At 34.0% G+C, this 24,088-nt stretch overlaps 2 protein-coding genes and 1 pseudogene across 2 annotated transcripts; 2 read left to right on the top strand and 1 right to left on the bottom strand.

Annotated features, from left to right (window-relative positions):
• The first annotated feature begins 2,405 nt into the window (after positions 1-2,405).
• LOC131619122 (ABC transporter B family member 14-like) lies at positions 2,406-6,470 on the top strand (annotated as a pseudogene).
• LOC131619121 (aspartic proteinase-like protein 1) lies at positions 5,892-13,352 on the top strand. Its single transcript, XM_058890261.1, has 7 exons — positions 5,892-5,965; positions 7,195-7,399; positions 7,985-7,995; positions 8,125-8,178; positions 9,938-10,009; positions 10,389-10,622; positions 10,763-13,352. The coding sequence occupies exons 1-7, from the start codon at positions 5,892-5,894 to the stop codon at positions 10,920-10,922; spliced, it is 810 nt and encodes a 269-aa protein (XP_058746244.1). The 3' UTR covers positions 10,923-13,352.
• On the bottom strand, positions 11,468-13,520 carry LOC131619120 (uncharacterized). Its single transcript, XM_058890260.1, has 7 exons — positions 13,217-13,520; positions 13,015-13,134; positions 12,764-12,853; positions 12,495-12,619; positions 12,051-12,294; positions 11,737-11,872; positions 11,468-11,502 (listed from the first exon to the last, which is right to left on the bottom strand). The coding sequence occupies exons 1-7, from the start codon at positions 13,328-13,330 to the stop codon at positions 11,468-11,470; spliced, it is 864 nt and encodes a 287-aa protein (XP_058746243.1). The 5' UTR covers positions 13,331-13,520.
• Between the last annotated feature and the right edge of the window lie 10,568 nt (positions 13,521-24,088).

Below are 24,088 nucleotides of genomic sequence, written 5' to 3'. Positions count from 1 at the left end.
TTCATGGAAGAGTGGTTTGTCCCCAAAGGGCCAATGCCATAACGGTTGAAAACCTGAAGCTCAAACTCACGGATCTATGGCCTTCAATTGGGCAATGGGGGGGTGTTACGTCATTAGGAAAGGGTTTCTTTGAATTTTCTTTTCACTCTCTAGAATATGTTTAAAGAGTGAGGTTGGTTAATGCCTAGACCTTAAATCAAGGAATCCTCAAGCTTCTCCCCTAGTCTAAGGACTCTGTCCCCTCTACGCTTAAACAAATTTCTGCTAAAGTTTGGATACAGATACATGGTCTCTCCCAAGAATATTAGAGGCCACACATAATATTTGTTACTACAAGTAGTATAAGTACACCTATCTGCATTGACTCTGCTTCTAACAAATCCTCTTTTGAACGACCATTTGGATAATTAAGGTGTGTATTGGTTGATCTTAGCTTAACAAAAGAATTCAATTGTAAAATATTAGTGGAGTGTGTGGGATTTTCTTTCTTCCTTGACATTGAATATGAAAAGGTTCCAAAATATTGCTCCTTTTGCTCTTATATTGGTCACTCATTAAGCAATTGTAAAATAAAGGATCAATATAATGGGAAAGACAACAAACCAGTTCATAAAACAGCTAAGTCAATGTATGTTCTAGTTGGAAATAAAATAGTCCATGATGAGGGCAACAAAATTGTTATGGAACCTGTTATTCAAGATAATATAGAGACATAATGAATTATAGACAAGAGGAAAAATAACAATGGTGGTGCTACCCTACACTCCACAGCAAAATAGATCTGTCGAAAGAAAGAACAAGACCATCATGAACATGGTGAGAAGTAGTGGAAAGGAAAGCACTTACCTAAAGAATTTCGGGGAGAAGTTGTGTCAACTACAACATACATTATTAACAGATGTTCGACGAAAAAGCTAGAAGGAATTACGACAGAAGAATGTTGGTCTAGTGTCAAGCCTAGCTTAAGTCATCTGAAGGTATTTGGATCCATAGCACATTGACACGTGCTTGATCAGTTGAAAAGAAAACTTGATGACAAGTCGAGTTAAATGATCCTAATATGGTATCATTTGACTGGTGGATACGAACTGTTTGACCCAGTAAACCCCAAATCCTAAACCCTGAAGAATATGACTGAAATGAAAATGTCAAGAAGGATTCAATAAGAATCTTATGTGAAGAACCAACTAGTGACGTCAAAAGAGAAGTTTGACAAGAAGAAGTCAGAGGTCAAGCAGGCACAAGCACACCTCAAAGAATAAGAAATATGCATACAAGGTTGCAAGAGTGTGTGATTACATCAGATGATACTGTTGATAATGAAGGTGAGCTGATACATTATGCTTTCTATGCAGATGTTGAGCCATTCAATGTAACTGGGGCATTGAAGGACTCGAAATGAATGCAAGTGATGAATGAGGAATGGAATTCCATCAAAGTCAACAACACTTGGTCATTATTCGAATTGGCACAAGGCAAGAAGGCAATCAATGTGAAGTGGGTATACAAGGCAAGCCTTTTGGCAGAAGTATTTTTTCATAAATAAGGAGTCGACTTCGACAAAGTATTTTTTTGCAGTTTTTCGATTTTTTGGATCGGTTTCCAATTTTTTTTGATTGATTTGGATTTGAACACGCGTAGTATGCATGATTGTTTTTGTTATTTGTTGTTCTTTTGTTCTTTTTGTCCTTTAATTTTATTTTGACTCGTCTTACATCTTTTATTGTACTTTGGTGTTTCTTCACCTTTTTCTATGTAATATTATATAATATTAATTGCCAATAAAAAAATAGTTGCATAGACAAGAATTCAAGTACATAAGCACGTAATTTAACTTTAGTTGAATCTCGATCAAGCCATTAAATCTTGAATTTATATCTACATTTATTTAATATCAATTTAATTTTGATTAAATTGGTCATGTAGTTTAGTGGATGATAAATGGAATGTCGCAGATTTGAATTTAAAATCCTACATATCATGCTCTTCTATAACTATCAAGTGAGCTGAATTAAAAAGAAGTTATCAAGTGAGCTGAATTAACAAGAAGTTATCAGTAAAATATAATAAATAACATTTTTTAGGAAAATATAAAATATGACCGTAAATTTGTTTTGTATTAATAAAAAAATACAGAAAATTTGAATAATGAATAAGAATAAAGTGATTTAATTAAAAAGTACTAATAATTTTACAAAGAAAAGATAATGGTTTATCACCGCCTTATTCCGCAAATACCCGTTGCTGCATGCGCCCTAATCCGCGAAGCCAAATAATTATAAATAGCAACAAACCAACAACAACAACAACGTTGTTTCTCTCAGATAATCAATCTTTGTCTCTTTCTCTCTCTGACAATCAATCTTTGTCTCTCTCATTCTCTTATTACCTCCTGGTTGTGAGTGATGGATCCATCACCTACTCAGATTTCATTTTCCTCGCCACATTCATCACCATCTTCTACTCACATTTCAATTTCCTCACCCCCACCTGCACCAAAACCTAATAAGAAACGAAAGGTACAATTTTTAGATGATGACATTCCTCCTCAAATGACCACACTATCATCACCTCATCATACTCTCTCACCACTGCTCAAAAGACGCTTCGAATTCATGGATGAAATCATTGAGCTTGGTGAGATGCGTTTGGAACTGTACCGTCTCATGGAGGAGACCGAAGAAGCCGTTGAGGCCCAAAGAAAGAGGAAAATTGCAATCTTGATGTCATTTAGATAGTAACTAACAAATTATTGTTCCTTTCAATCCATTATATATTCTTGATTATCTGGTCAGATAAGGTATTTTGGTGTCACGATTAGGGTCAAAATCAGTCATCTCATCAGGTAAGCAAAGGTAATGTATTTGTGTTTTCCAGTTTGATTTGCTTCTTTTCACAGACATCCCATAAAGCTCAGTGTCAGCCTTTTATTTTCTGATACATCTGTTACAATGCTTGTGTCATGATGATTATCAGGTAATTACAGGTAATATATTTCTGTTTACCCTTTACTTTTCTTCAATGCAATGATTAAATGAACATGTTGTTGATTGTCTAATTTCAATATTTATTCATTTTGGCTGATTTTATGCTAATCTCTGATCTCTCTTTTTTACTGTGCTTTGTGTAAGCTATGGTTTTGATAATACATATAACTTAAGCCAGTATTCTATGGCTTAACCATTTTCTTGTGATCCTTTTTGCTGTTTTTGTTCCTTGTAAGACAAGGGTAAAACGAGGTTAATCGAGATTCGTAGAATTTTCATCTTTTGTTTTAGTCTAATAACTTACTTGTTCATTGGAGTCTTTGCAGGTACCACACCCTTGCTACACTCATGTCATGAATAGGTCAAAATTAGTCTTGAGATCATTAGAGGTAACCTTTTCAATCGACTTCCGTATACTACTTCTAGATAGCTGATTGATCATATTCTGCCATGTGTCCATTTTGTATTCTGTAATTTTCTGTCTAATTCTAAGAAAATTTATCATACTTTTTATCTCTTGTTCAACACCTGGTTTAGTTTATACAACTATTAGTTTGTTTATATAACAAAAAGACCAATTTTGCCATCCAGCCCAAATGTTCTGTCATGCTCGCTTCATCAGTTGTCACCACCAAACTTGTTTCACATAATTTAATTAAGTATCATATCCAACATTATTTGCTTGGCCTTAATTATAGGACCTTTTCTTAAAACTTCAATTTTTATAAGACCAACCAATCTCATTTTAATGATTTTATGTTTGCTTAACTTAGTTTATAGTTTGCTGCTAGATTTTGATATCATTATACCATGTTTGCGTAACATGTAATGTAACACTTGGCTTGTTTTTATATGAGCTTGCATGCTAATATTAACTAGTGCAAGAAGCATCATGAGTGATCATGACATGATTGACGTTGTTTTTCGTTTCACTGTTTCTTTTGGTCATATTTGATAGGGACAGCCAGAAGTTGAGGTTCAAAGGAAAGCGTTGACGCTGCAGGACATTCAATTGGTACAATTTCGGAGGCTGTGTTCAAACTTAGGAAGGTTCTCAACCCCAAGAGTGTGATCAAACCAACATCACTGGCAACTTCAGCTCAACTGAAGGCAAAGAGATAAGTAGTCACACACTAGTTTTACTAGTTTATTATATAATAGGGACGGGTAATCCTCACATTAATCAATGAATGATGTGAATCTAAATTGTAATGTAACAATCTGATTTAGTTCAATCTCCTAATCTCTCTTTATGTCATTAATAGAAAGCAATTAACTATACTTGTTTCCATTTTCCATGAGTAACTACAAATAGAATAAGGCTCGCCACATGTCATCTACTTGTTTGCATTTTCATTGTATGTGACCATTGCTAGCAATTTTGCTCGAATAGGTTATTTTCTATTTACCCTTAGTTTTATTCATTGCAATGATTAAATGTACTTGTTCTTTCTATAGTTTCAATATATCTTCCATATTAAATTTGCCTGTCTTACTTTGCTTGTTCAGTTTATTTTTCTGACTTTAAGGTAATCTGTGATCGGCTCCATGATATTTACAAATTGATGCAGGGACACTTTTGAGTTGCGTGGCTAGTCATGCTCAACAAGCTGCTAAAGGGTTCAAGGACCCAAAATTCCCCCAGTCTACTCTATTAGAAGCACAATCTGGTCTTCAACTCCAACTGTGAGTGGATGAGTGTCATTGACATGGGGGCATGCTGGAACATTGGAAATGGGAAGAGGGTGAAAATTGATTCCTGGCCCCCGGGTCAAGCTGAGTTTGAAGTGGGGAGTCATGCCTCAAATTTAATTTATAGTTCACCCTAGTGAATCCGCTAATTGATGCTGAAGTAGGCTGGTTTGACAAATCTGACAACACTGTCGGTTCGTTAACGTCACGCATCATCAGCGATACTGCCATGGTCAAGATCATAATTGCTGACCACATTACCTTGATTGTGCAGTGTGTTTCCTCCACACTTATAGCAACAATTATTATCATGTTTGTCAACTGGAGAATGGGTTTGGTGGCATGGGCATTGATGCTCGGCCACTTCATAGGTGTTCTACTACGTATTCAAACCTATTCTGCCAAAAGATTTTCAGGCAACCAGCACAAGGACTGTATAGCATCATTTTGTCATGAAGTACAAATACTGAAGAAAACCAAAACATATCTGGACATCCAAAGAAAAAGTACAGGAAAGAAAGTATCAAGTACAGGATCATCCAAGGCTTCTCCCTTTGCTTGTGGAACATTGCACACACGGTTGCTTAGTGGTACACTACAATTCTGGTCGACAGACGGCAAGCCTCTTTTGAAAATGGAATAAGACCATACCAAATATTTTCTCTCACTGTTCCTTCTATCACAGAATTATACATAGTCCCAACTGTCATTACTGCCATCAATATGCTAACCCCAGCATTCAAAACCCTTGACCATATAACTGAATTTGAACCAGATATACCCGACGACTCACAATCCGTGAAGATTGAAGGAACTGTCAAATTTGAGAATGTAAATTTCAAGTACCCTTTAAGACCTGCAGTCAATGTCCTTGACAATTTCAGTTTACAAATTGAAGATGGATTTAAGGTGGCTTCTGTAGGACTGAGTAGCGTTGTTAAGTCGTCTGTTTTGGCCATTTTACTAAGTTTTTATGATCCAGTGGAGGGAAAATTGAGTTGTTCTTCATCTGTTTTAACGCCTATTAGGCTCGCCAAATTTTTAACATCCTCAATTCTTGGTGGCTTTCAGTAGCAAAAGACTCGAGGTTCTACAAGGTTTGGTGGTATCAGATGCAGCTACTGTTGTGAACTGTATATATGGAAAAGTTGTTATGACATGACATGATTGACTCCGTTTATTGTTTAACTATTTCTTTTGGTCATATAAGATATGGAGAGTCAGCAGTTGAGATTGCAAATGAAGGCGTTGACGCTGCAGGGTATGCAATTGGTACGGCTTCAGAGGTTTGTGTTTAAACTTAGGAATTGTGATCACACCAACATCACTGTCTAAACCTGCTGACCAAGCAAACTGAAGTATAAGAGATAACTAGTCTCACTAACAAGAGAATGAGCATCTCCTTATACACACTAGTTATCTTCAGTTCATTTTTCTGACTTTAAGGTAATCTGTGATCGGTTCTGTGATATTTACAAAGTGATGCAGGGAGGACATCTTTGATTTGGGTTGCTAGTCATGCTCAATAATCTGCTAGTGTTCAAGAACAAAAACTTCCACCGGTCTACCCTATTGGATGCACAATCTGGATGGGGTCTGTTAGTCTGGTAGCTTGCAAACCAAATGAGTTTACAAGATTGTTGCTCTCTTACCTCTGATTTGTGATTGTTTTCTTATATGATAAGACTAAGAGTGTAAGACTGTTATGTTTTTTCAAATATCGTTTGGTTTCAAATATACACAATCAACATATTATTTCCTACACATTTATTTAGAAGAATGTAATACAATATAAACATCACAAAGAAGCATTGTTGCTTATTACATGAAAATTATTTTAAAATTGACTGTCAAGCGTGTTTAATCTTACTATCTTAAATATAATTCTTCACATTTTTTATTTCATAGCAAAAACTAAACACTGATCAAAATGATGTCTTTTCACCACAAGGAAAAAAGAGACTAGAAGTAGTCTCATCTTGTAGCAATGCCAATCTCACATCAGGTTCAGCACCTTCATTAGAATTCTAAATTAATTTTTAGAATTTATAAGACATTTAAAAACATATTTTAATTAAGCCTATGCAACACACGGGTTATGTACCTAGTATAAAAATAAAGGAGGATGAAATGTCTAAATTGTGACACATGGGATTTTTGTATGACGTGGAACAAACTAAATTATTTTATTAAGTCTTTCACGAAAACGCAGAATTAGACTCTAAATTGAGTTCTGAGTTCTGACTCCAACATGAAACTTGTATCTTATGCTTTCAACTTTCTAACGCATATTAGAACGCACCAAACGGCATTCCGTAACTTAAGTTATGACTTGCAAAGTGAGAAGTGGCAAATTAATGTTTATTCAGCAAATAAGTAACAGAATTAAAATAAAAACAAATAAACTAAACTTGAAGAACACATCAAAAAGTACAAATAAAATTGAAAACTTTAGAATTTTCGTGACACAATAGTAAAAGAGTGTGTATCAAAATACACAGATGATCATTTGCAGATTTTGTGATGAAGCAAAACTTCATCTTGCTTCAAGGAACAATGGTGATGCACAGCTTCAATCAAGGCCTAAAAGGAACAACTCTGAGTATTTAAGGTTGCTTCTAGAGAGTGGCATTATTCATCATGGGATGAAACTTGGATCGCAGTATGAATCTCTTTACCCTTCTGAGGGAAGAGAAACTTTCTTCTTTGGCGATGACTTTGTTCGATGAGTGTATCTTTGTACATGTTTCAGTTTTTCACAAAATACACATTAGTTTAACAGTATGGACTAAAATTACGTGCATAATAATTTTATAAGAACCAAAATGTGCCATTTACTTTTATAGGGACCAAAAACAAAAAGTTTGATATTTTATAGGGACCAAAAACATATTTAACCCTGGTTTATTATTTATAAATACCTGTATTAAGGCTCCCACGTTGGACAGTATAGGGTCATATAAATACCCATGTTACGTAAAGGCTCCTGACCCTAAACACGTAGTTATAAGTGAGAGTAATCTTCATTTAAAAGTCGATTTTGTAGGTATAAGTTTGATCCAACCTACATAATCTAACATGGTATCTTAGTCTTGTTTAAGATTTCTTGGGCCACCCGCTATCAGATTTCTGCTATCAGGCCACCTACCATTTATTTTCACGGTTTAGATGTGGAGTCTTGGGTGTGAGGGAGTATGTTAAGGCTCCTACATTAGACAATATATAACCTTAACATTGCTTATAAGTAGAGACATTTCTCACCGTAAATCCATACCTATCTTAGGAGTCATTTTTTAAATGTACAGATTGAAATCATGTGATGTTTATTTGTACAAGATCAAAACAACAAATATTTATTTGATTAAATGACTAGAAATATGCGAAAAGTTGATGTTGAAGAAGGTTGTAAATGAGATGTTGGGCCTAATTCTTTATGGAATTTCAGGTTGCATTACACATGGATTTATATTAGGACTCCGAATGTTTCATTTCTTGTTGCATTGGACTAGGGGTGGCAAAATGGATGGATTGGATGGATATGGATTGGATTGTTAATGGATGGATCAAAACAATTCATTAATCCATTAACAATCCACTAACATAACCTTTAAAAAATCCAATCCAATCCATCCATTAAGGATAAAATCCAATCCAATCCATCCATTAACATCTTTTTAATGGATGGATATCCATCCATCCACTAAACTAATTAAAATATTTTAATTATTTTATAAATTTTAGAAAATCTGTTTTTTTTTTAATTTCTTTAAAATAGTTTTTTTTACTGCATATTTTTTTTTAATTAATCTTTCAAAACACTTTTTATTAATTTTACAATGCACCTTCTTTAATCACTAAAACATGAATTGATAAAATCTTTTTTCTACCCCACTGCCACTGCTCACAGTTTAAATTGAATCAGGGTCTGGCACATTTAATACTTAAACTATAAATTGTATTGTATTGACTAAATTAAAATATTTTGAAAATGTTGCTTTTTATTAAATATATTTTTATATCGTTTGCAAATAAAAAGAGATTTATCATAAGAAACTTAAAAAAATTTGCTTGTAGTTGAGTTTATCGGGGTCCATGTTTTAACGTAATTACACTGATTTGTGTTTTGGTATTGATTTAAATATTTTAAACTTAAAATTCTATTGCATGAAATTATAAAAAAAAAAAATAAACATATTTGATATCTTCAGATTTTATATTTTGCAAAACATATGATAAGGTGGCTAAGATCAAAGATATTTTGTAAAAGTAACAAAATTCAACATATATATATATATATATATATATATATATATATATATATATATATATATATATATACACGGTAATTATATTCAAATTATGATGTAATTTTTAAAATAAATTGTGATGTTATTATATTAAAATACTAAACCAGCACCATATGATATAACTCATTTCTCTTCAAAATAAGATTTGGTTTTGTTGCTCATTCATCTTCTTATAAGGAATCCAACAAAACAAAAAGTAGTGAATATGTTTACTACTGTTTTAATTATATATATATATATATATATATATATATATATATATATATATATATATATATATATATATATATATATATATATATATATATATATATATATATATATATATATATAGGGGACGACTCAAGTGAGAACACTTGGTTATTATGAGAAATGAGAACAATGAATCACGACCATTAAATTTGATTTTAATGGACTGGATTGGTTTCTCTTTCTATGATCCTTAATATTTATTTTAAATTAACATAGAAAGAGAAACCAATCCAGTCCATTAAAATCAAATTTAATGGTCGTGATTCATTGTTCTCATTTCTTATAATAACCAAGTGTTCTCACTAGAGTCGTCCCCATATATATATATATATATATATATATATATATATATATATATATATATATATATATATATATATATATATATATATATATATATATATATATATATATATGAGATATATTTATAAGTTTTTTAAAAAATTAATTTTTTTTTTTGACAAAAACACATATTTATTATTTAACTATAAAAACTATCAATTAGTTTTAAAATAAAACATTAGATAATCCAATGGATTTTTAAACTTTGTTGGATGGATTGGATCCATCCATAACTTTAAATGGATGGATTGGATTCAATCCATTAACTATTCTTTTTTATAATGGATGGATTGGATGGATAATTTAGTGGATGGATTGGATGGATTTTACTCTAATGGATTTTATTGCCATCCCTACATTGGACACTGGTAGTAATCGGCTTTGGGTTCCTTGTGATTGCATAGAATGTGCTCCTTTCTCAGCTGATAAGTGATAACTACAATTTGTTGGTATGTGGATGCCATGAACTTCATATGCCTTTTATTTCTCAAACCTTTTCCATTTCTGTGATGTTATGAAGAGCTTCATTGTTACTCCATTTAGTTCAAGTTTTGTATTTCGTATTTCTTGATTTTCTTTATTAACTTGGATGCTATTTTCATTTTGTGAATCATTTGTCGTGTGAATATAGGTGATTCTGGGATTAAGCATTCCTTTAATCAAGGGCCCCTTATATTTAGGGACCAAAATATACTATAAGTTTTCTTGTTTGGACTTCTTTGATAAGAATGGTAGTAGATTTAGTAGTTTTCAATGATTGATTGACAGATGCTCCCTCGTATATGGGAGGATCTCTTATGCAGGATAGGGATTTCAATCAGTATAGTCCATCATTGTCAAGCACCAGCAGGTATCTCCCTTGCAGTCATCAGTTGTGTAATCCAAATACCAGTTGCAAACATTCCAAGGATCCTTGTCCTTATTTTGCTGATTACGCCTCAGATGATAATACAACAAGTTCTGGATTTCTTATTGAAGACAAACTACATTTGGCATCCAATAATGCAACAAAGAATTCTGTTCAAGCCTCTATCATTTTTGGGTATGTATAGTAATGTATAACATTATCATATTATTTTGTTCATTCAGAGTTCTCATACGTTGAGAAAGATTACAAGCCATGAGTTTGATTTGCCTCAGTTCTAGTGGTGTGGTGAAGATAATTAGTTTTTATGAGTGCAGTTGCGGTAGGAAACAAGGTGGAGACTTTTTAGCAGGAGCTGCTCCTAATGATTTGTTGGGGCTAGGACCTGGAAGCATTTCAGTCCCAAGTTTGCTGGCAAAGGCAGGACTTATTCGGAATTCTTTCTCACTTTGTTTAAACTCTGTTCTTAAAATTTAAAATAGTTCTTCTTGTGAAATCTCTTTTATCTTCCCAATATCATTTCCCTATCTTTTTTATGATTTTGATGATATACAAAATAGTTGTGCAGGGTTGTTTGGCTGTATTACAGTCTGGTTACGACGACTACATACATCACCGTTGGACGAGAGTATACGGTATCCCACTGCATACCTTACATCAAACACAGTCTCATCACCGTTGGACGAGAGTATACGGCTATCATATGGTCTTTGATAAGAAGAATCTAAGCTTTGGCTGGTCTAGATCCATTGTGAGTATGTTTCTCACTTTAAAAAATTCATTGGTTTTCTGCTCCTTTAGAATGGATTCTTATTGAATTATCAATTTTTTGTGCCATTTGCCAAAGATAGTCTTTCGTGTTTAACTTTTTCTCTAAATAATTATTTAGTATTGTGGGGTTACCTTATATGTTAAATGTCTTCTATAGATTATTCATTTGTTTCTATTTCAAGAAAACAAGGACACAAATTGTAGTATCGACATTGTTTCTATAATTTTCTGCCCTGAGTTGTGACTGTTTTTCATGGTAATTTCTGCTTGATGCTAATAGCTAAGACTGCAGGTCAAGATAGCAGCATGAGAGCACACCAAATTTTACATCACTTTGAGTATGAGCAAAACAATATATCTGAACCATCCAACTTTTTTTAAGAGATTAGGTATAGGATTGTATTCATCAGCCATAAAATCAGCACAGCAAATGTGAGATTCATATACGAGTATGATCAATTTACAACAAGATATTAGTGAATTGTTCTAACCTCAGTAAATTTCTATGTTCAATACATACCAGAATCTTGGAGTGATCTACAGTATTCTGATATCTTTGAGGAGTTTCTAACCTGGTCCCATATCTTGGCTGAACTTTCTAGCCATTCACGCTCAGACACGGGTCTCATGAAAGATGACTGCTTCACTGATAAAATCTGACAAAACATATCACAATAAGTCCTAAATTCTATAGATTATTAATACTAACTGGTCAGCAAGAAAGGAGGTAATATATTTACAGCAACAACAAAAACTTAATAAATCATATAGGGAAGTATTTATGGGATATTCATTCCGCACATGTGGCATTTGCATGGAGATAGAAAGAGTTACCTGATCTCGTATTTTCCTTAGAGCAGAAATGTAACTCTCAGCTCTGGGATTTTCTTTTTTTTCTTTACATGGGATCGTAAACAAATTTAGCGTGTTAGAATCTGTATCCCTATTAGAAGATGAAACTTGCTCATCAGAATGGTTTCTAGTAGTTTTTGTAACAAAAGAGGATGTTTTGAAATACTGCATGAGCTCCTTCCTCAGTAGCAAAATATTTTTAGGAGTCAACTCTTGATCTCTTAGCCTGTATTAGTAAACATAAAGTTAATGTGAGTGCTTCATTATACAACAACCTTATTTCTATTAGGTAATGAAGTGGATCCATACAATGTCAAACAGTGTAAACTTACAATCTGTTTCGGATTGTAAAAATATTTCGATTTGATGACTAATTTATGCCAATTCTTTTCTGCAAATATATTCAGGCAAAAAGAAATTTCTTACTTTGTGCGTACAAAAACAGGAGTGGCGGTGTATTCCCTTTCAGGAACTTTGCTATCTTTCTCAACAAGCCCTGAGCTAGAAGACAGTAAGGATGGGTCTGAAATGTCACTCTTCAGCAAGTCAGCCTATATTATAACAAGCACAGCATGGTTATTCCTTTTCAATGCATTAAATAGTATAAGATGAAACCAATACCGTTGACACAGGCATCAAACACAACAATGAAGCATCTGCAAATATCATAAGCAAACTAAGAGTATTGCACATACCGTTGTCATCAAATGCCACAAGTCGTCATCATGGACTCCGTCTGACACCACCAGCAGAATATGACATGTGGATGCTAGAAAAACAGCAAGCTAGAAAGATTCTTTTTAGCATCCCAGCATGATCAAATTGATCAGACACAGCGGTCGGTAATAAGTTTAAAAAAAGGACAATTGTGATCATGATTGGAAGTTTATACACAGAATTATATTTTCATTGAAAAAGTATTCTCTGCTCGGGAGTCACTGTTTACCTGAATAGCCATAATCTCTTGAGCCAATTCAGCTGACAAAGATTCTCCACTCATCACCGAAATTGTTGAAGACCCATCAGGTTCCATCATCTCAGCTAAAACAGAAGCACTGAATACAGGCTACAAATACAAGGAATCAAGTGATTACACAAATAAGAAAATGAAGAAAACATTTAGAGCATCAAGTTATCATGGTTAAAACCTGTGTATCAAGAAGAATAACATGTTCAGCCGATATCCTTGGTTCAATGCCCTTAGAACAATGCCTTGCCATAGCTCTTTCCTCTTTAGATTCGATGACAAAAGGTGGTAGCATCTCTACTACATGCCCAGATATCAATCAAATCAAAGTTAACAAATGTTCAAATAAATAGAAACACTAAAGTAGAGTAAAAACTCATTCTAGTCCCTAAGAAGAAAATGCATAACCTAGTTTACTTATCAGAAAAAGTCCACAAATTATAAGAATTACAAAATCTTGATGCATTAATCTATTGAAGGACACATTAATAGTGGTTATTACAGATGTTGCGATGCTGATTGCGGTTGTTGCAGTCTGAATTAACCACAATTTGAATATATACTCTAAAATCATTTGTGAGTAAAGAAACTAAACTAACCCGAAGAAGTTGAATCAAAAGCATAAAGTTCATTCATTATAAAGTTCATTATGAAAATCGAATATCAAATTACGGTTAATTTTTATTTTTCAATCTCATTTTCAGTTTATAAACTTCGAATTGTAAGAATTATGAAGCTGAAAGTTCGTACAGGGAGAAAGCGATCGGGCTGGAAATTCCAAGAATCGGAGAGAAGGTTGAGGGATATGGCGAAAGGGATACCGGAGTGGTGCTGCGTGGTATCTTCTTCTCCAGATTCGCCGCGGCTGAATTTTCCGGCGACGGGAGCTCCGGCAACGAGTTTGGAGTTTGCAAGAAAGAGCGTTGGAGGAGAGGGGTCAGGTCCCGCCATTTTTTCGTTTTTAGTTTCTAATTTGAAAATTGCGATTTAACAAATGTAAGTACAACAAGATTTTTTATAGCAAGCTTGAGAAAATTGTTCACCAATATAACTTGTAATACGAACAAAAAAATGAGAGAAATATAAAAAAGTTGGTAGTGATTTTGTGAGTAAATTTGGTTTTGATAAACATTACTTATTTCATTCCATAAAATATACTCAGGCCCTCCCTCATCTTTTTAATTGTTATTTTTTATTTATTTTAGGTATATCAAAAAATTACTAATTATTGTTATTTTTTAAAGAGAATATCTTACCTCACCTTTTGGTTTTCTCTTGCATCATGCGGCAAATTTCTTAAAATGACCTTGCTTCTGTAGATGTATTACTGGAAGTACTTTTTTGGTTTAAAGATTTTGTTCCGTAGATACACATATGGAAGCTTCCGTAAATGCACTTATGGAAGCATTTAATGTTATATTCGCATTAGACTCATCTCCTCTCCCATTCTTCATTTTTCTCATTCCAAACACTCAAACTCTTCAAACCTCAAAAATCAAACTTTCACAAAACTTTTTTTTTCTCTCTCGAGTTGGCCAATAACGTCAACATCAATTATCAACACATTCCAACAACTTCAAAACTTAATTTAATTGGGAAGTCTTTTGACTTTTCGAGTTATTTTAGAGTAATTGTAATAGAGTTAGAATTCAATTTTTAGGTGTAGAAATGATTGGATAGCTTTAGAAATATAGTTTAGAGACAATGTAGGTACTGTTTGATGTGTAAAAAGAACGACACCAAGCCACCAAAATGGGGTTTTTAACCCTCTGCATGAGTCACCAGACGCCATTGTTGCGTTTTTTAGGTTTTCGAACCTTCCGTAGATTCATCTACGGTAGAATGAAATGTTGGGTCATTCTGTAGATGCACCTACAGAAGAAACTCAATTTTTTGAAACGAAAGGTACCTCCGTAGATGTATCTACGGAAGAACTTTTTTTTTCTTTTCTTCTTATAGCTACAGTGTATGTAACTCGATTTTATTTGTATCACAATGCAGACAATATGGCCGACCAATCAGACTGTATTATACATGGGAGGACTGCACAACATGCATCCGTGCGGCATGAACGGATGCATGTAGTACCACAGGTGACTGATGGAGCTGTCGTTCCACTCGGGGGGCCTTCTCCATCCATTCCAGCTAAGGGCCTTCTCCATCTACTACTTCATCACGGAGGCCTCGGGATGACGTTGAAGGTTCCTCACAGATGCCCTCTGCCCGCAAACGTCGACGAAGAAGTTCTTCTACTTTTGTGTCTGTGCCAATGACGACCGATGCATGATCTTCGGTGCCACCTCCTTAGCTGCACGTGGATGATCTGGTGTCGGAGCTTGTCTGGTACCCAGGAGGTCCAATAGATGCATCCATGTTGACAACGTATGCAAATCATTTAGCCACATATCTGGGAGAGGGAGGTAAATTTTCTTTGGTTATTACTTATTACTTTTTTTCTTCAATTTTTTACTTTTCTTATTAATAACAGTGTTTTTTTTTTGGAAAATTTTAGGATAGGGATCCCCAGAGGTTCTACAACCACTGACAGAAGATTGTCGCTCTCGCGGAGCTTGACGAGTTGTAGTTCCAGGATATACTCGCAGCTTCTGGCTTGAGAGACCTCTGTCGGGTCGGCTTCCACACAATACATAATGGAATGTTGATGGCCTTTGCAGAGAGGTGGCATCCAGAGACTTCGTCATTTCATCTTCCTCATGGTGATATTACCATCACTCTTGACAATTTGGCATGCCTCTTGCATCTACCTATAAGTGGTACCCTCCTTGGTCACGGTAGGTTGACGAAAGATGAAGCGATGGAGATGTTAATTGAGGAGTTGAGGCTGATCCTGATGACGCGTTTGAGGAGATGGAAGGTCTTGCGGGATGCACATGAGGTTTCACTTCTTGCAGCGGATATATGATGTCGAGCTTCTTGCGGCACATGGGGTTGCTAATGACGAGGAAGAGGTAAATAGAGAGCGAGTGCTGAGATGTTACTTCCTATATTTGATAAAAACTTAGCTCTTTGTGGACACGAGCTCGTCGTACACAGACGTCGCTTACCTGAGCTACTTACCGGATACCGCACGTGTTCATGAGTACAACTAAGGAGCGGTCACACTAGCGTACGACTACCATAGACTCGGAGAGTGATGCCTGTGGAAGGCAAGGACTGTGGTGGCAGTTGTACCCTCTTAATGGTAACAATCTTATATCCTTCTAGGTTTTCTCAAAGTTTATTATATATTTATGATAGTATGTTTGATTTTCCATGGTTGGATATTACAGCACTTCCTAGACATCATTGGCTGGGGAGAGGTGCCAGAAGGTGGAGAAAAACACAAGAAAGGGGGGGTTTGAATTATGTTTTCAATAATTTTCCCTTTCTTTTGTTTCTTGCGCGGAAGCTTAGGAAGCTCATATTTATCAAAAGCTTTCCTTTATGATTTATCAGAAGCTTAGTGTTTTTCAGAAGCATTAAGCTTTCTTCAAAACCAGAGTTCTATTATCTTTTGACTAAATGATGATCCAAGTAAAGTAAGCAGAAGCAAAAAACACACGATATATTCTGATTCACTTGAGAAATTCTCAAGCTAGTCCAGTCCACCCTTCCGAGGTGATTTCGCCTTGAACTCAAGGTCTTAATCCACTATAACCAAACTGATTACAATTGCACGAGCAACCATCGGTAACTAAAAATCTTACATGGAGCACTTTGATTTTTTTATATCTGTATTTTGATTTCATTTATGTACGTTAATATGATTATGTATTCGACATGTTGGCTGACGATTTATACGATGTATTTTTTTGTGTACATTTTACTATTTCCTTTAAATTGCATTACTGTAATTTACTATAATTTGGTTTTCCCTTTTTGTTATAAAAATTGACTTCTGGAGTGAAATAAATGTGATTTTAAAAGATTGCAGAATGTTTTGTAGGTGAGTACTTTGTTCTTTATTTTACCTTTGTATACTGAAAGAGAAGGAAATAATAATTTAGATTTTTTTAATTTAGAAATTCATTACCTGCGGATTTACCTGCGGATTTACCATTCTTGTGGATTTATCTGCGGACTTACCAGCAGAATTTACAGCGGATTTACCTGCGGATATTTTCCTGCTGATTTACCTGCGGAGTTTCCTGCCGAAAATATTACCCACGAAGGTTTTAGCTGGGGACCAAATACCGCAGGAAACACGTTTTCTGCGGAAATTTTGCTCAAATCCGCAGGAAAACAGAGTATTTCTAGTAGTGACAGTTTTGTTAGTTAAATATGTACATATGTCTATTTTATGTATATGTTCTAATTTTAAAAATGGATATGACATTCTACAATGCATAGATTTATTTGTCAATATTTATTCTAATTTAAGTAAACTTGCAACCAGAGTGGAGACAAATTTGTTGTAAGGGTTAGAGTTTCAAGCTTTTCAGCTACTCGTTCGTGCTTCTCTTGCTTCGTCTATAAGCAACCAAACCAAGAGGTTTATTTCCTTAATTACACTTTACTATATTTACTTTTGCACCATATTATGAATATATTTCTTAAAGTTTTGTGAATTTGATGACAGCCTATTTTGGAAGCAAATGGCAAAGTGGTGTATCTTGACAAAAATTATCGTCCTATTCGTATTCTGGCAGATATGAAGCTTAAAATGGTTAACTTCATCAATGGCGAGGATTTTTAATGCATCTTATTTGTTATAAAGAATAAGATATGATATCCAATAGAACTTATAATTAGAATAAAAGTCACACACATTAAATAGGCTAGAAAATAAGCAAAAACTTAAAAGCTAAGCAAGTTTATGGCATTGATATGGCGGTGCTAAAATTGCTAATTAGCCTGTAACTTAATTCTTACTAGTTAAATTAAGTTAAAGAAGATGTTTGAATTGATTAATTTAACAAGTTTGAATAATACCATGTCTTTTCTATATACTCCCTTAAATCAAGTTGTTAAATTAATCAATCCAAACATTTTCTTTAACTTGTAAAATAGTTCAATCTTCACAATCTTTGTAAATATATCTGTAATTTATTCTTCAGTAGGACAATATTCGACTAACGGTTCTTTTTTAACTATCAACTCTTTTATATTATGAAACCGAATGTCAATATGTTTGGACTATCCATGCAAAGTTGGATTCTTACTCAGTACAATAACTAATTTGTTGTAATAAAATATATTTGTCGGACTATTTTTATTTTGGTATATCACTTCTAAAATCATTCTCAACCACACTGTTTGAGTAACACAACTAGTTGATGCGATATATTCTTCTTCAATTATTGAAAGTGCATCAATATGTTGTTTATTCGAAGAACACAATATTGCACCAGTACCCAAATGTAATGCACATCATGATGTGCTTTTTTTTTGTTTCTATATCGCTTTTCCAATCACTATTTGTGTATCCCACAAACTTCACATAATTATTATTAACATAAAAATACCTCCGGTCAGAATACCTTTCATATAACGAAGAATCCTCTTTGCTCCTTGCAAATGACTAATGTGAGATTCTTCCATGAATATCTAAGCAATCCAACTCCGTATATTATATCTGCTCTTGTGGTAATCATATATCTTTTAATTCTAATCAAAATTTTATATTAGGTTGTGTTTACCCAGAATTTTGGTAAACAATGTAAAAATGCGAACCTTCTAAACTACAAACAATGCTGCTTATATATATATATATATATATATATATATATATATATATATATATATATATATATATATATATATATATATATATATATATATATATATATATATATATATATATATATATATATATATATATATATACATACATACTAGTAACTACCGTAACGGTAGACTAAACATAGGCTACCACATGTCTAAACCATGCAGCCTTCGCCCATTGAACCTCCACGTGTTTTAGAAGAAACTGTATGATCTTATCCATTAGCTTCGACTTCGACAAAATCTAATTATCAAAAAAACAACCAAGTTTCTCTAAGTCTTTCTCCTCTAAGTATAAAACACCTGTGAAACTTCGACCATATCTTTGCCCTGTCGAAAGTCCTTCGACCAGAGAGAGCTTTTTGGACCACTTCAATTTATAACTCGATCAACAGTTAAAATTGGTATTTTGGCATTAGTCCTTTACATTATAGGTTTATATGCCCTTAGTTTCTACTGTAAGTAGGGTAGTCGAAATTTATGGATAACAGGTTGAGTCCACCCTCTTACCATCATTTCCTCTTGCCAACTTCAACTTTTCTTCAACGGGCATGTTAATTGGCTTTGAATTTTCCATCTTGAGCTTCTTCAAAATAACACATGCATACTTCTTTTTAGAAATAAAACTCCATAATTTTGTTGGATGACTTCAATGCCAAGGAAATAGGACATTAGGCCCAAATCCGTCATTTCAAAAAAGCTTATCATAACCTCCCTAAATGTTGTAGCCATCCTTGAATTATTTCTGGTAAAAATCAAATCATCAACATACAGGCAAAAAATAAGAACATCTCCATGCTCAAAAATTTTAACATATAACATGTGTTCAAACAAACATCTCTGAAAATTATTCCACACAAAATAAGAATCAATCTTCTTCTACCAAGCTCTTGGCACCTACTTCAAGCCATATAATGCTTTCTCCAATCCGTGACTTTTTCTTCCTTTCCTTTGACTACATATTTTGTAGGCTACTCAACATACATTTCTTCTTCCAAATTACTATTAAGAAATTCATACTTGACATCCATTTGATATATTTTCCAACTATTTTGAGCAGAGATCAAAATAAGCATTTGAATTGTATCCAACATTGCAATAGGAGAAAATACCTCAAAGTAATGAATACCTGGTTTTTGTTTGTACCCATTAGCCACCAACCTCACTTTAAGGCGATCATAAATTTCACCATTGGGTTTGTACTTTGTCTTGTACACCCACTTCACTCCTATAGGCCTTTTGTCTGTTGTCAAAACTGTCAAATCTCATGTTTGATTCTTCTTAATTGCATTGGTTTCTTTATTCATGCCTTTTCTCAAATTTTCATCACTTGAGGCTTTTTCAAAATTTAGTGGCTCACAATCTACAAATAAATTTAAATTGATAATATCTTCATCACATGGTTCATTATCGTTACTCAAAACACAATCTTGCAGTCTAGATGGTAATCTACGCGACCTTTGTTATTTGTTGGATGTTTATGGATCATGAGGTGTTGGATCATGTTCATTCTCGTCTTCGTAATCATTTGAAGTCACTATTGGATCCTTTTGTAACTTTAAGGACCAATCCCATATTCCTCCTTCATCAAAATTCTCATCTCGATTGGTAGTCCCCTTCATTGTCTCTAAATTGTAGAGCTTATAAGCCTTTGAGTTTGAACTGTAACCAACAAAGATACATCTCTATCTTTTGTCATGTAACTTCTTTCTCAATTGATCCGGTACATGAGCATATGAAATACATCCAAAAATTCTAAGGTGTCAGATTGAAGGTCTTATTCCACTCCAAGCTCCTTTGGGGGTCTTTTGTTGAACACATTTTATTAGACATCTATTCAAAATATAAACCGCAGTAGCCACTACTTTTGCCCAAAATTCTTTTGGCATTTGTTTGGATATTAGCATACATATCACGATATTCATGATTATTCTATTCTTTCTTTCAACAACCCCATTCTGCCGAGGTGTGTATCTTTTTGTTAATTGATGCTTAATTCCATGTTGCTCAAAGAAACTTGTACCAACGAGGTATTCTTGACCCCGGTCTGTTCTCAATGTTTTGATTTTACAACCACTTTTTTATATAAATTCCTTGAATGTCTTGAAGGCATCACATATATTTATTTTTGTTTCAAGAAATACACCCGAGCATTTTTTTGTAAAATCATCAATAAAAGTAATAAAATACTTGCAACCATCCGATGTTAGTATTTCCACTAAACACAAGCATGAATGAATTATCTACAATAATTTCTTTGCACTCCAAGACATTCCAGTTGGAAATGAGTCTTTATGTTTTTTTCCTATTTGACAAGTCCCACATACTCCATTTGAAATATTCACCAAAGGCAAACTAGAAACATATTATTTTCGTGATAGGTAATTCAAGCAAGATAAATGAAAGTGACCAAATCTCATGTGCCACAACCAATAAGGAATAATATAACTCAAGCAAGGAAATTTTCCATGTTGAATTTTCAAAGGGATATGCGGTTCAGTGTCATTCTTATCATTGTGATAAATCTACCATTTCTGTAAATCAACGTGCAAAAACTATTGTGAATCTGCATGTTATAATCTTTCTTTGAAAGTTGTCCCGTACTCAATAGATTGTGATGAAAACCAGGAGTAGAGAAAATATCACCAACAAAGTTTTGTGACCCAACTTTCAACCTAATAGAAATTTGGCCTTTTCCAAAAATGGGAATATTTGAATTGTTTTCAAATTTTACCACTGACTTTGTTGTTTCATCTAGAGAATAAATAACTCCCTTTTCCACACATATGATTACTACTTCTAGTGTCAAAATACCAAATATTTTATTCTTCTAAAACTTCATTACTTGCAAAAAAAAATTTATGGATTTTTAAGGTACCCACCGATATTTTGATACGAACTTTTTGCCATATTTGTATATGCAATCAGCTGATTTGTATCCAAACTTTCCATAATGATAACAGGTATAATTTGCCCTTTCTTTATTGTAGTTACATCTTCATTGACCATGGTTGTTAAATGCGATTGGTTGAAGTTGCCACATCCTCTTCCTCCGTAATTTCCCAGGCCTCTTCTTCTATAATTTCCTCTTCCTTTATTATTATAATTATTTTGATCTCTTTCTTCTCCAGTAGGACTTGATTCAGAAGTTTTGTTGAAATTTACTTGAGCCTTGAGATTTTCTTCTTTTACTAATTTCTCAGTATCTTATAATATTTTATTGACATGACTCACAATGCTTCCCTGTAACTCTGCTACAGGAAAAAAATTGTGTCGTGGGACTCAATTACTGTAGTCATCACATGATTAAACTTCTTTGGCATTGTAAGAAGAATTTTTTTCTATCACTTTGCTATCTGAAATATCTTCTCAATATACTCTCATCTTGTTGAAAAGATTTATATCATGAGAAAAATATTGTTCTACCGTTTCTGAATTAGACGTTTGGCATCTTTCATATTTTCTATGCAATGATTATAATTTGGACTTCTTAGCCTTCTCTACTTCTTTATATGACAACTTTAATATGTATCATGCTTCTTTAGGAGTCTCAACAATTGCTATTTTTCAAAATATTGAGTAATCAATTGCTTGATGAATTTGTGAAAGTGACAACTGGTCCATTCTCCGTCAACTTAGTGAATTGTTTCATTATTTCCAAAAAGTGATTCGGCCAACTTTCCGCCTCTTTTGTGGAAGGTGTCGTCCACTCCACTGACGTAATCGGAATAGGACACTCCGATTTCAAATAAACCTGAATAAAATGGAGCGATCTAAGATACCCAATACAAATGATGCGGCCAGACAGGTCTTGAGGTGGACGACTACGTAGTGGGAAAAATGTCACTAGGCATATTTTGTGGCTCCTTCTACAAAATCTTGCATATGTCCAACACCCATGTAACGTTGTCTTCTTTCTTATATTCGAGAAATGCAAATCCAACCAAAAATATCTTCTCCATAGAAGTGACATTAACTATTTCTAGAAGCGGAAGCCTATACTTGTTGGTCTAGTACGTTGAATCAATTATAAGGACGGTTGGAAACGTGTTGAACAACTTGATACTTTCTGTATGAGTCTAAAAATTGTCACAAACACTTACTCTATCATCACACACTCCATACCTTGAAACATAATGGTTATCGTCCAAAAGTTTCAAAAGTTGTTGCATTTCGGATCTCAAACCCCTGCTCGTAATGTTCTTTTTATAACGTTCAAAATTTATGGTCTTTTCCATTTTAAATTTGCAAGTATGTTCTCGGCGCAACTTTGATTATCGACATTTATGAAATAATTTCTTTCTCCTCCCGCTTAAGTCGACCTACAATTGGATGATCTTGTAGCTTAGTGTCCAACACATTATTATGTTTACCACAAATGACACTAAACTGCCACATATCATCCTCCCTACATGAATCGCCCAATTTAAACGGGCACTCACATTTTCTCGATCCGGTGTCATCATGGTTTAACTACCAAACTTTTGAAACATATTTTCCACCTCTCTCGCATATCATCTTTACAAATGCTTGCCTACTACTAGTGTCGAGTTTGCTAGCTTCCATTCGGACCTAGTCAAGCATATGTTTACGAGCATTGAAAACTTGATCATTTGAAAATTGTTGCCAAACATCTATCTCTTTAACAATCATTTTACATTCATCATTCACGTCATCCGACTTAGCATCATCATTAAGGATGACAACGGGTCGGGTCGGGTGCGGGTTTTACACTACCCGAATCCGCACGCGAAATCGACACCTGAACCCGAACCCAAAAGCTGTTCAGGTGGCAAAATGACACTCACGCCCACACCCGTTGGGTCTGATTTTTTTCACCCAAACCCGAATCCGCAACAAAATACATAAAATACATAAATTCTGTTAAGAATTCTGGTTATGTAACAGACAGTTTAGGAAATGCACTTCCGAAATAATTTAGGTGAGTTTGGGAAATGCATTTCCGAAGCAACGCTTTATTTTGATGTAAAAAATAGCTCCAATGCAAGAAAATGAGGAATGAAATGGTGAAAGTTTACCTGAAATTGCAGCTTTTTATGCTCTCTTTGACATGATAATACATTTGAAACTTGGTTTGAAGGAGAAAAATGGATTGAGAATGGATGAAATTTTTAGAAGATTTTGGTTATGGAGTGAAAAGAGGAGAACAAAATAATTCATTCAGCAAGGTGGTATATAATGAATTATTTCGGAAATACAAATCCCAAAATACTCCTGAATGTTTAAATTTAACCTTCAAATGTAAATAGAGTATTTTCGAAGATGCATCTCCGAAACGCCTTAAAATTTAATATGAGGTGCGTTCGGA

This window comes from Vicia villosa, linkage group LG7 (assembly GCF_029867415.1).
Source record: "Vicia villosa cultivar HV-30 ecotype Madison, WI linkage group LG7, Vvil1.0, whole genome shotgun sequence".
Classification (NCBI taxonomy): Eukaryota; Viridiplantae; Streptophyta; class Magnoliopsida; order Fabales; family Fabaceae; genus Vicia; species Vicia villosa.
The sequence above is the reverse complement of the archived record's forward strand: the minus strand, read 5'-3'. Positions and strand labels throughout refer to the sequence as shown.

Bases quoted from the DNA above. Each gene is read 5' to 3' on its own strand.
- LOC131619120 (XM_058890260.1), bottom strand. From the start codon at position 13,330: ATGCTACCACCTTTTGTCATCGAATCTAAAGAGGAAAGAGCTATGGCA. The intron at 13,135-13,216 runs GTTTTAACCATG...TTGTATTTGTAG, and splicing joins TTATTCTTCTTGATACACAG to CCTGTATTCAGTGCTTCTGT. The intron at 12,854-13,014 runs GTAAACAGTGAC...GAATCTTTCTAG, and splicing joins AAGAGATTATGGCTATTCAG to CTTGCTGTTTTTCTAGCATC.
- LOC131619121 (XM_058890261.1), top strand. From the start codon at position 5,892: ATGGAGAGTCAGCAGTTGAGATTGCAAATGAAGGCGTTGACGCTGCAG. The intron at 8,179-9,937 runs ATTGGACTAGGG...TGCCATCCCTAC, and splicing joins AATGTTTCATTTCTTGTTGC to ATTGGACACTGGTAGTAATC. The intron at 10,623-10,762 runs GTATGTATAGTA...TTATGAGTGCAG, and splicing joins CAAGCCTCTATCATTTTTGG to TTGCGGTAGGAAACAAGGTG.